The sequence below is a fragment of the Coenobita brevimanus genome, chromosome 86, assembly GCF_032717465.1.
Source record: "Coenobita brevimanus isolate Jiangsu-jjx chromosome 86, ASM3271746v2, whole genome shotgun sequence".
NCBI classification, from domain to species: domain Eukaryota; kingdom Metazoa; phylum Arthropoda; class Malacostraca; order Decapoda; family Coenobitidae; genus Coenobita; species Coenobita brevimanus.
Genome location: NC_137039.1, coordinates 3795914 through 3809467, shown reverse-complemented (window position 1 = coordinate 3809467; position 13554 = coordinate 3795914). Strand labels below are relative to the sequence as shown.

Genomic DNA, 13554 nt, shown 5'->3' with positions numbered 1-13554 from the left:
CTCTTTAATTTTTCCTTCATTATAATGGCAGATTGAAGAAACAGTGATTAAAAAATGTCAATAGTGCATTACAGAAAGTACCTTATTTTCTTCTGACCCTCACTCAATATTATAAGCTTTCAGTACTGTGCTATATTTAACGTTAAGCATACCACAATAATCAAAGGCATAAACGAGGGAAATTATAAGGAATTATTTTGGAAGAGCCAAAGAGAGGAATGTAATAAAGTCTGGGCACAGGCAAGGGAAGGAGGAAGACAACCTCTTCGACTGCTGGTTTTATTCTCACTGACTCGTCAATAAACAGCCAACCCATTCATCAGGTCGGTTTGATAACTGACAGATTCGAACACAAAGTTCGACACAGGATGAATTCTTTTCTTAAATATACATAAAATGGGAAAAAGGGCAAATGGCATTATTACCACCTCTAAGATCAGCACCAACTTAACAGACATAGCATGACATAGACACAGCATGACACAGACATAGCATGACATAGACATAGCATGACAGACATAGCATGACATAGACATAGCATGACAAGACATAACACTCCCCCCTGAACTTCTAAAGATCACTATATTGGAACGGCCGTACTGGACGGCGCTCCCTAGAACCTCGACGGGGCGGTGGTCTCCCTGGACTATCTACTTTGTCTTCACTTGACGTATCACTTGACGTAGACTCATTCGAAGGACCTCTCACATCGATTAGCAAATCATCTTCTGTTTCTGATTCAGGGCTTTCTTCAGCTAGTGAATCCTCTGGGGCAGTAGACAGTGATGTTGCCAGCCTTAGGTCACGCACATGACGAGGCATACCATCCACCTCGACGTTCTGGGCAGATACAACTCGCGTTACTGTGCCCTCTGTGCTTCAAGAATCGCAGCGTCTGCTGGGATGCCGGATCCATACACGATCACCAACGCTGAAGCGATGTTGTTCTTCCACCGGCTGATCTTGCAGAGTTACTCCGTCGATACCCAGCAGTCTGACCTCGTATCTAAATATCTGGTTGGCAGGGGCAGATGAGGCATCATCACCTCGTGGCATAACGTTGTAGCGGTACACTGCTTCAGCTATGGAACAGCCTTTCCATGCCAGTATAGTTTTCATGGTTCGATGATTTCTCTCTGATATTCCATTACCAGATGGAGCGTTGGCACACCGATACCTGATGACCATACCCCAACGCCTGGCGAACTCTTTGATCGTTGAGCTACGGAAGCTGGCAGCATTGTCAGTTAATAGCTCCTTAGGTGCTCCACGTTCATAAAACACAGACTCTAGCTGTTCAACAACACTGATGACATCTTGCCGCCTGAGTCTTTTCCAGATGGCATAACGTGTTGGCCCGCAGTCGATGAGCGTCAGATAGTGCTGGTTTCTGACATGACAGACGTCCATGCTAACTCTGCTCCAGATCTCTGAAACCCCCAACTCCCCTTTCTTCCACTTCTCTGGTGCCGGATCAAAGGATTGACTTTCTTGACAACTCTGAAGAACACTGCGAACCTGCTGCCTCTGAACCGTAGGATAGAGCCTTCTGCAGAAGTACAGTGTACGCTTGATGCCGGGATGCCCGCTGGTTTCATGAATGTTAACGATGTCCCTGTCTGAAACACTGGCAACAGCTGCACAGCTTGTCTGCCCGTTTGCTAGTGTCATCCACCTCTTCGGTACTCGTGTTAGCGCATCTGCTTTGTTTTCAGTAGAAGACACAAACTTTACTTCCAGACACAGATTATACTCGACGATGATAGATTTAAAAGTCTCTAGGCACCTACGGATCAACATTTCACTGGAAGCTCTAGTCTTCAAACGAGATTTTCCCGAGAGAGCATCCGCGATCCAGTGGAACACAGTTCTTGAGTCAGTCATAAGAGTCAGCTGTTTCATCTTCCAGGAGATTGCAAGATTTATCCCCTTAATAACAGCGTCCAGCTCCGCAAGATTAATGTGAGAGCACTCGTCCCGTCGTAACCAACACCAGTCTTCAATAACTTCACCTTTCACCTCCAACACAGCTCCCAATGCGAGTGAACTTGCATCTACCCATAGTATAGCTTCGTCTCCCGTCACATCCCATCGTCCTCGGGCCGGGTCTGAGTTCTTCATCCGCTCCAACGTGTCCGCAAGCATCGAGTGCAAACTGAGGTCATTAATCTCGTCGTCCCACGTAGTCGTGACCTCATTGGCCCGTCTTTTAATGTACGACGCCGCCACTCGCAACCAGCCACAAACAGGAAGGTGACTCGTTAGCTGCCCGCAGAGTGAAAACACTGTCCGCCTAGTCAGCTTTTCAGGTAGCTTGCCAACGCCGTTATCACGCTTCCAGACGAGACGATCGTGCTCCCCCCAGACTCTAATGCCCAGCACACGAGTTCCTTCAGACACAATCTCGGGAGGTTTGCAGAGCAGGCCGTGACGACTAAGGTGACATTCCACATCTGCTGCACTCGCCACACTTTCGTCCACCAGAATATCGTCCAGGTATGGTGAAGTGGCGCGGTTTATCTTCTCGTCCATGCTCAACACACGACTCAGGACCTCCTTCAATACTAGTGGTGCAATGTTCAGTCCAAAGCCCAGTCTAGTCAAACAGTAACGTCTCCCACGGAACACCACTGTCTGGGACGACCATAGCGATCTGTGAACGTGTATCTGTAGGTAAGCCTTGCGCAAGTCAATGAGAGCGACCCTCTGTCCACGCCTGCGCCACTCCCGTATCTTCTCAGTGCAGACGTCCGCTTCAGCTGTGTGCAAATTAAGATGGGCATTCAACTCACGAAAATCAAGGACAGGGCGTACTTTTTTCTTGTTTTGCTGCACGACAGCCATCAGAGGGATAGTTCCTTTCACAGGGCCATGTATACTCTCGTTGTATGGAACCAGCCATCCATCCTTAATCCATTCACACAGTTCATTTTCATATTCTTTTCGAGCTTCATTCGGCACCCTGTATTCAGAGACAGTATTCAGTAGTCGTGGAGGCTCTGAGTTATCACGCCAGTTCCACAACACTGTCCACTTTTTAGCTGCACTGTCATATGTTACTTCAAAATCCCTCTCGACAATATTTCGTTGTATGGTAGGTACTGTCACGGCTGAAGCCTGCACTTCCTCAATACCAAATCGCACTTTGTCCGGTGAATGCACTGTCACTCCCTGCAGGGCTTCAACACCGTTCATGCCCAGAATAAAGTCAAAATTAAGCGGCTTGGAAGGCACTACAATCACATTCACAGACACGGACACTCCTGACAGTAGCTGGACTGTTACCACACCTGTTCCCATACACATATAAAGCTCACCGCTTACTGTCCTCACACTGATATTTCCTTTGGTCCAGCGAGAGCACATGGAGACGTGTGCAATACTCTGAGTACAGCCGGTGTCTACCAGGGCATCACAGTTCTTTCCATCAACAACCAAGCGAGTCACTGGTAAAGCGCCTCTCACTGACGGTCTGGAGAGGAGGCTGGCGCTGGTCCCACCTCTCCTGATCCATTTCCCGAAGGGCATGAGGTAGCGATGTGGCCTCGTCCCCCGCATCTGAAGCAGCGCACATTACCTCGCCCACCTCTACCTCTGCGCACACTGCGTCCAGCCTGGCAGTCACGAGCGTAGTGGTTCGGCTGGTTACAGGAATGGCAAAGCACACCACCAACACCAACTAATGCAGGAGCCACTGTGTGCTGTCTGGAGCCGGCTGGTTGTGCTGATGCCCCATCATCGAGGTAATTATCCGCTAGAACAGCTCGAGCACGGTTCAGAAGTTGGTTAATATCCATAGTTTCCATGCGTGAACCAGCTCTCAGAATGTGGCGAACAGCTTCTGGAAGACCAGCTAAAAAAGCACAACATAGACCGGCGTCGGTCATTCCTCCAAATCGTGTTGCCAGGTGGCGCAGGTCAGCCAAGTACACGTCAACAGACTCGCCATCACGCAGCCTACGGTCCACAAACTGCTCATAGGCAACAAACTTGTCTGCAGCAAATGCCGAGGTGAGTGCATCCTTTATGGTGTCGAAGTTCCCCTTGTCTACGCTGCTGAGCTGCTGATAAACAGAGAAAGCCCCGCCTGTGAGTCGCAGTGGCACAATGGTGTGTAGATCAGAGATCCCTCGTAGCCGACAAACCAGCTCCAGCTTTTCGATCCACTCTACCATCGAGTGCGAAGTACAGGTAACTCGCAAGGAACACGATCTCACGGAACGCGCTCGCAATTATACACGGTAAGGCCTGGGATACATCTAAGACAACGTAAGATTAAAAAACCATTATGAAAACTACAAATTAACGCAGGAGAGGCCTTTGAAAGATCAAATCCTCGAACGTCACCGCAGTGCGCGGTTTGTTTTGATTACGTGACGATCTAGGCGGGAAATTATTCAGTGAGTGAGACATTCCCGAGTACAGTAGCACAGTATTTGTAAGTTAAATATTTACAGTACTGTACTGTTCTGGTAAGTTTATGTGCAACTTAAAGTATTATTAAATAACGTTAAAGCAAGAAATAAAGTCTTATAACCAGTTTACCTGATAGGCGTCAGAATATTGCCTTTTTTATTTGTTCGTTTTTTCCACAGTGCTGTTCAGTATTTGTAAGTTAAATATTTACTGTTCTCGTATTTACTGTACTTGTAAGCACTTAAATAAAGTTAAATCATTAAATAAAGCCTTGTAACCAGTTAACCCGAATTATATGATTACCCATGATCGGCGTCGGAATATTGCCTTTTTTGTTTGTTCGTTAAACTCTTACTGTACTGCTTTTCTACAGTACTGTATTTGTAAGTTAAATATTTACTGCTCTGGTATGTACTTGTAAGCAATTAAAGCATTAAATAAAGCCTTGTAACCAGTTAACCTGATTTATATGATTACCCATGATCGGCGTCGGAATATTGCCTTTTTTGTTTGTTCGTTAAAGACTTATAATAAGAGAAAAATACATTTTTGTCTTGGTATCTTTACCTATTTGCTCAGGTTTGCTGTAATGGTTTGCAACTTGTAGAAAACTGTGAAAACTTTCGGGAAGTGAACGAAAATCTGGGACATGACCTTGACTTCATCGTCTCAAGTATCATCTGTCAGTTCACCACCGGCTATCGTGATGAGTGGATGTACGATTTTTTCGCTCGTGGCCATGCCTAACCACACATAGTTACACCCATTATCTCGACCCAGACAGAAAATACAACCTTTTTCCTCCCTTGCAAAACACAAACAACCACCCTGTTTACGAGACAGCAATATATATTGCGAAAATAACAAGGTAAAATGATAAAGATGAACGTAAAATGACTGAGAAAGATGAACATGTTATGACGGAAGAAATAAGTTTTCCCTGTCTGTAAACGTATTTATTTCTGCTTTGTATCTGTATTCGTAATAATTAGACTTATTGTTAGTTCTGAAACTGCATTACGATTCTATTTTTAGCCATTCTCGTGGTGTGGGAGCTGGAAGTTGTGACACAACTTCCTTATTGCTAATCGGACTGACCCTCCACTTTATTCTCCCGTGGCAGTCTAGCCTTGGAGGGCGTGCAGTTTTCTCATTTAGGACTGAAAATTCAACTCTTTCGCTCCCTTTTCCAAGCATGGGCACAACGATAACGTAAAAAATAACTCGAAACTACCATAAACATATATCAAAAAGGTGAAAATGTATTCATAACATTTTTTTTTTTTTCCAGCCATTCCTAACAGATTATGTACTGAAATCATTCGATATCACAGTACTGCATTTCTAAGTTAAATATGTACTGTTCTGGTATGTACTTGTAAGTTAAAGCACTGGTACCAGTTAACCTAATTTATTACCTATGATCGGCGTCGGAATGTTTCCTTGTGTTTACGTACAGTATTTGTGTGTTGAAGTTTTGCTCAGGAGTACTGTATTTGTGAGTTATAACATTAAATAAACCTTCTAACCACTTAAAGTGCTTTCTAGTGACAGATAACAGCAAAACAACACATTTGGGGGGTCTAGGGAGCAAAATACGGAGTAGTTTAAATATACGCGATTTCGCATCTAACACGGCACGGTAGGAACGAAACCCTCGTGTTCCGTGCGAGTTACCTGTACCGTCAAATTCCGGGATCAGATGAAGTTCCGTCGTAAGGCTGTCTCCTCGGGCTGAGGTTGACGATGCCGGTTTGCCACTATCACTTCCGTCCATCATAAGTTGCGAGAGAATGCCTATATAGCTTGTAATAAAGTCTGGGGACAGGCAAGGGAAGGAGGAAGACAACCTCTTCGACTGCTGGTTTTATTCTCACTGACTCGTCAATAAACAGCCAACCCTTTCATCAGGTCAGTTTGATAACTGACAGATTCGAACACAAAGTTCGACACAGGATGAATTCTTTTCTTAAATATACATAAAATGGGAAAAAGGGCAAATGGCATTATTACCACCTCTAAGATCAGCACCAACTTAACAGACATAGCATGACATAGACATAGCATGACACAGACATAGCATGACATAGACATAGCATGACAGACATAGCATGACATAGACATAGCATGACATAGACATAGCATGACATAGACATAGCATGACAAGACATAACAAGGAAAATGGAACACCAGAATACTGTGAGGTGGGAATGAGATCAGGATGACAATGATTAAGACGATGGTGGAATAAAGGGGTTATCAGATGTTGTACAGTTGTTTGCAGATGATACTGTGTTGTTGAGTGAAGACGAAGGGGAGCTGCAAGGCTTGGTGGATGAGTTAGGGAGAGTGTGTAAGAAACGGAATCTAAAGGTGAATGTAGGGAAGAGTAAAGTGATGGTCTTTGAGAGAGGTGAAGTCAGTGAATGTACAGCGAGGTTGGATGGTGAGGAACTGGAAAATGTGAGTACGTTTAAGTACTTGGGTAGGGTGATGAGTAAGGATGGAGGTTTGGAGGGTGAAGTGCTTGAAAGAGTACAGCAGGGAAGAAAGGTTGCTGGTTCCTTGAAAGCAGTGATAAGAAGCAGGGAAGTGAGCATGGAAGTGAAAAAGTTACTACATGACAGTATTGTGATACCAACTCTTAACGTACGGAAGTGAAGCTTGGACATTGCTGGAAGGACACAAGTCAAGAGTGAGAGCAGTGGAAATGAGTTATTTAAGAGGAGTCTGTGGAGCCACATGGAGAGACTGGCTGACGAATGAGGATATAAAGGAGCGTTGTGGTGTGGATGTGATAGGAAGCGTTAGGAGGAATACACTGAGGTGGTTTGGCCATGTGGAGAGGATGGAGGGTGAAAGACTGACGAGGAGAGTGTATGTGAGTGAGGTGGAGGGGGGAAGAGGGAGGGGGAGGCCGAGGATGAGATGGAGGGATGGGGTGGAGAGGTATATGAGAGAGGGAGGGGTGAGTTGGGAGCGGGGCAGTGAAATGGCGGGGGACATGGCGATGTGGAGGCGATTTGTTTGTGGCCACCCCGAACGGGATTGAGGCATCTGGCAATAGATAGACAGATGTTGTACACTCATCACAGATTCCTCCAATACAATATTTCATTTGTTCTATGTAATTATAACAATCAGTATGGTTACCACAAGAGGAAAAAAGGAAAAATGATAGCACATACTGTATGAAGCTACTTCAGTGACTGACAGCTTATTTTAACATCTGTGCAGAGCAGGGTATTGTTTTGCTTGGTGTGTGTCTATATATTTGTGTATCTATGTAAGCAGTATTAACCAGTTTCAATCCAATTTTAACCAAACTTGGTTCTAGGAAAGAGGGTCAGCAAAGGTGCTGACCTACTGTGTTGTGAACAATAAGTCATGGCTAGGTTAAGATCACACAGCAAGGTTAACGTAAACCATTTTTGATCAATTTAGACCAAACTTGGTGGCAGGGTTCAGGCCAAGGCAAACATGAAGGGATCTGAGTCTAATAACAATCAGTCAACAGTCAAGGTCACAGGGGAAAGTCAAAAATTCAGTCTGTGTGTGTGTGTGTGTGTGTGTGTGTGTGTGTGTGTGTGAACAAACTGATTAAAACAATTCTGATGTAATCTGGTGGAAGGGTTGAGTCATATAAGGGATTGAGCTAAAGTTTTCTTAATACAACAGGTCAAAGGTCAGAGTTGCAAGACAAGGTCAACTTACAGTTTTTACCTGATTCTAATCAAAGTTGGTGGAGGGGCTCAGGGTAAAGCAAAGATGAGAAGATTTGATTTTGATAACAATCAGTCAAATATCAAGGTGATATTATTCTATAGATAAAACTTGGTGGAACAGGTGAAGGACAGTCGAGGATGTTGGGATCTGATTTTGGGAACAATCAGATGAAAGCTGTGGTCACAAGGCAAAGACAAATGTTTGTTCCTTAGACCAACTGTAGGAAATGTAGGGCATGGGTGCTGCACTCTGAATGCTTCTTCTGTCTCTAAATGACTATATTCAACTACAGAAAGATCTCTTTTACTGAAGTGGTTTATTTAGGCTCTACCTAACCCCTCATGTTGGAAAAGTCCCTCCCATGTTAAATGTAACAGCTTAAAGGTAAAAAGGATTAAATAATATGTGCATCATCAGAGTTAAGAGGTTCAGCAGGGGGTCATCAGGAAACCTCCAGTTAAAAGGGTTTGATGCAAGCTTGCTCAAAGGAAGATCTTGGCTGTTTTAAGCATTTCAGTGACTGAGGTTCCCTATAAAGTGGCTGGTATCAAGTCATTTTAAGCAGGTGAAGAAAACATCTTAGAACCGTTTACTATGTTCACTTAATTATTTGGCTTTCGTCATAGAGTGTGACCTCACGGATAAGGGACTGAATAGGTAAGCTGCCAGAGATTAAGCAGTGTGGATAGCCATCATTAGGTGACCAAGGTCGACACATGCAAGCATGTTGGAGCCTTTATAAACAATACGATATGATACAAGTGACCTACACATGGTAGCACTGTGCACCCTGGGTGGAACAACTGCAGCATCCACTCAGGAACCAAACTCTCATATTTCACTGCATCTCACAGTGGTAAGGAGCCTGGTCTGATGCTGGTGAGGTACTGTCTGTAATATGGGGGTGCCAGATCCCTACATGGTGTATGTACTGTGCTGCAATTGTGAGACAACCCCAAAACTGCGGTTGCTTATCTGTGGTAAATGGGACTGCTAGGCCTGACAGACCAAAGTTAAGCAACAGCAATAACTTATATATAGTATTGAAGAACTGTATGTATAAATATGTATTAAATATTCTAGTACTGAGAATGATTGCATAAAAGAGTAAAGGCTACCATGTTTTCAAAACAACAGCCCAGCATACCTAGACAACAGGGTACGTGCAAGTTATGGAACCTTCAAGATATGACATGCAATCAACAACCCATTTTCATCTGGGGTTCAATTAAGTATAGAACATTATATACATCTTTGATTACAGGCAAAAATAAATAAGTACATGAATAAGAATACTTATAGAAATATTAACTTTAAAAGTTTACAGGGTCTGAAACCCTGATGTTACTTTTCAGTGGCCCACATCAAAGTAAACAGCAGTGGGAGGCCCCACATGGCTAAAAGGTGACATCATGGTTTGGCATAATACAAAAGTTATATCATGTTCTTAAAAAAAAAAAAAAAAAAAAAAAAAAAAAAAAGGAGTCGCAATTTTGCTAGAACAATATGTGGAGACACACGCAGGTTGACAGTCAGGCGTCTAAGCAAAGACGGTCCCCCACTGTTTATATGAGCAGGGCCCACATCTTGGGTATGTGCAGGCTGCAGCCTTCGCACCAACCCTTCGTCTCACTTGCCCACTCACACACGTGTCCTGCATCAGTCATCGTCTCCCTCGCGGAGTCTGAGTTACCTAACCTTCTCACTTGCGTAAGACCCTTGAAGCACTATTGCTGACATCAAGTAAGAGTGCAAGTACGCTACAAATAATGCTGTGTGTGACAGTAAGTGAAGAAAAAACTATTAATGTGTGAAATAAGTGAAACTTTGAATTTGGAAATCATGTTTGGTGCTACTGTGGAAAGCATGGTGTTACTGATGCTTGAGAAATCAGACACTGCTAAGCACCATAAGGAGGGGCAGGGACCAAGCAAGAATACTAATGTCCTAAAGCTGCCCCAGTCCACAGTCACGACAGTCACAGAGAAATCAGATGCTATAATTATGGCACTGCAGAACGTGCCTTCCGAAAGCAAAATGTCTAACAAGAGCAACGGAGCCTGAAGGATATACAGCAACTCCTGGTTCAGTAGGTCAATGACCTGAACCAAGCAAACCAACCTCTTCACCACTCCTTCACTTCCAGTAAGGCCCTAGATCTGTGGAAGGACCTTAAGGATAAGGACAGTCTGGAGGCCAGGGAGGACTTCAACGCCAGCACAGATTGACTTGAATGTTTCAAGGCCCGTGCAGGCAATAACATATGCCTATGCCTGGCAAGGCTGCAAGCACAAACTACATGGCAGCTGAGGCCTTCCCTGCACTGGCTATTATAGAGGAGGTGGATACTCTCCTATGCAGACCCTAAACTTTGACAGAACAAGACTGTTTTGGATGCGGATTTCAAAGACGACCTATATCAGCCAGGATGAAAGACGTGCACCTAGGTTCCAGACAGTAAAGGACCACCTCCACCTCCTCCTTGGTGCCAATGCAGAGGGGGGCATGAATCTCAAGCCACTTTTTGTGTACCACTGGGAGAACCTCCAAGCACTGGCAGGGTTCATAAAGGAGAATCTATCTATCTATCTATTGCCAGTTGCCATAATCCCTAGGGGTGGCCATTTGACACTGAATTATTTGTTTTACAGGGAGGGGCACTAACCCTCCACCAGCCCACTTGTTGACACGTAGGAAGCATGTATGGTTTGGCTATATGGTTACCACCCAGCGTTGTAAATGGTTCCTTGGCTTACAGGAAACCATTTGGCTTGTTACTCAATGTAAAGCCACCTGTAAAGAAAAGAAAAGCAATAAGAGGTGACAGGAAAGATGGGAGAAATAGGAAGAGGGGAGGGCAGGCACAGAAAAAGAATGATAAAGGCTAAGGAAGAAGTAGGCAGCACTACATCAAGTGAGTGGATGATGGTCGCCACCACCTACCACAAATCTTGTGGTTATTTGGAGAAGTAACCCCAGTGCCTGGCTGACCTACACACTCTGCCAGTCATACATGGCAGGGCACCTGTCCCCCTGCCTGCACAACACAACTATGCCAACAGGAGCAACCTTGCCAACTGTTTCCTCCTGTTAGAGGACAATGCCCCGAGACACCCTGAGTGCATGGAGGACCAGGTGGATAACACCAATGTGGTGCACCTGCCCCACAACACCACATCACTACAGTCAACCCGCACTATCTGTGGCTTCACATATTCACGGATGTTTCTGGGAAATTATTTCAAGGTATTTCCTGCCTTTCCCATTGCATCAGCTGTTCCTAGTGCTTCATAAGTGAATTTTTTGCAAGTTATTGGCGAGAAATACTGTCCTATACAGTTAAACTGTGCAGTTACAGGTATACTCCGCTTTAACGATGCCATTGGTTAGGTAAAAACCCATTGTTAGGCGAAAGTATCGTATATCGGGGTAGAGGCGGTGGCTCAATCGGTAGAGAGTTGGCCTGCAGTCCTGACGGACCCGGGTTCAAATCCCGCTGAGGCAGGGAACAGTTTAAGGATTTGAATTTCATAAAATCAGACTTTACTGATCTACCAGAAGGCCCGCCGACATGTCGTAAAAATACCCCCGCTAATACCAATACACCAGTCCTGTATGAGACAGCCCTAGCATGTATTCAATATGGACGGTGAGTGTTAGTGCCGAAGTGGTGACATGTAGAGGTGTGCGGTACGTAGGAGGACTACTGGGCCTTGAAAGCAGGCTGTGAAGCCTATGCCCAGAGTCGGTCACATAAAAAAAAAAAAAAAAAAAAAAAAAAAAATTAACGTGAAGTAATGGGATGCGTTTTTCAGCCTTGGGTTTCCCCCCTAACCAAGTCCTAAACCCACCCAAATGTGCCCAAAAACAAGTTTAATGCCAATCCACATGGCCTAACAGCTGTAAAAGAAGCTAACCTAAGCCTAACACCTGTAAACAACTCACTAAAACCAACAAATAAAATCTGAAAATCATCAAACATAAGTTTGGAAAAAATCAAGCTTAGTAAACTGTACTCCAAAATGACAATGTTCACACCACCTATAACTAAAACATATTAATCTAAGTCTAAAAACAGTTTGTAAATCAAACTAAACACACAATTTTAGTCTAAAGTACTGTATCATAAAAACTGGTAAAACACAAAACAAAACCAATTGTTAACCTGTGGATTGCACAATTAGCTACCCTTTCTATCCCACCCTGTGGTGCAAAAACACGGATTTTTTTTTTTTTTTTTATTATAAACTTGAAGATATACATCCACGGCATCATCTGGTGAAAAAAGAATAACCTCTCTCTCTCCGTCTTTGTGTAGCACTATGCATAAGTTTGCGTACGGGTCGAGTTGTTTACAGTGATGCACGGCCAGCACAGCCTGAGCTGTGGCTCACAATCCACCGATTAAACCTGGGTTTGGCCATCGTTAGGTGGGGTATGGTGGTATTTCTACCACCACTGTTAGCCAGGGTATCGCATCTAAGGGTACTGTATATCAAGGCATACTTGTACCCTGTATAGGTACTGTATATGCTATTCAGCACACTGCAAACCCTCATTGTCATCGTGGCATGGTGAGTACAGTACACTGTACCCAGAAGGGTTTGTGTATCATCCTGTACTATCTATTTAGGAAGTATTAATGTGCCATTAAATGCATTAGCTACAGGTGTTACAGTGGGTTCGTAGGTAATAAGAATAGCTAAAACATTGAAATCTGTGACTTCTCTTGTAGGTTTGGGCTATTTACAGAATTAAACATCCACTGGGTGTTCTAGTACACAATCCTCGTGAAGAGCGGGACCTGACTGTGCAGTATTCCCACCAACGGACCAGGACATCATCAGGAATTTCAAGGTGTACTACCTCCGACACACCATGGAGCAGCACACTGAGCTCAGGGAATGAGTGGGAGAGGCACAGGAAGGTGGCAAGGATGGGCACCTTTGTGTTCTGAACATTAAAACTTTGAAGGAGTTACTTTTGCAATAATGGACAAGGGCACTGCATTCATCTGGGACAAGGATCTGAACCCAGCGCAGAGTGATGCATCAATGCCTGGCATCAAGCAACACCTGAAGGTGTACAAGGGAGCTCCTGGCAGTTAAAAAAACGCCAGCATGCCAGACCACCATCGCCTCCTTCTTCTCCCCTGCCAGCAGCACCGAAGGAGAGTCAAGGCCATCTACGAGTGGTGTGCAAATGAAACGTCCTGCACCTCCCGCCTCTGCTGTGTCTGTCTTGTCTCCATTGCTGCCTGGCACACCCATTCACCATGCTCTCCCTTACCCTCACTCTCACCACTCCACTCTCCACTGACCCCATTGTATCATTTTGCTTTGGCCTGTCCTTCACTCTCCCTTGGCATCACTACATCACTCTCCCTGTCTCTCTTCACCTCCTCCTGAGGAC

The 13554-nt window shown here is 44.6% G+C and overlaps 1 protein-coding gene across 1 annotated transcript; it reads right to left on the bottom strand.

Moving 5' to 3' along the window:
- Positions 1–879: 879 nt before the first annotated feature.
- On the bottom strand, positions 880–3366 carry LOC145410763 (uncharacterized). Its single transcript, XM_080280865.1, has one exon. The coding sequence runs from the start codon at positions 3364–3366 to the stop codon at positions 880–882; it is 2487 nt and encodes an 828-aa protein (XP_080136991.1).
- Positions 3367–13554: the final 10188 nt, after the last annotated feature.

Coding starts and splice junctions, on each gene's coding strand:
- LOC145410763 (XM_080280865.1), bottom strand. CDS start 3,366: ATGTGCTCTCGCTGGACCAAAGGAAATATCAGTGTGAGGACAGTAAGC.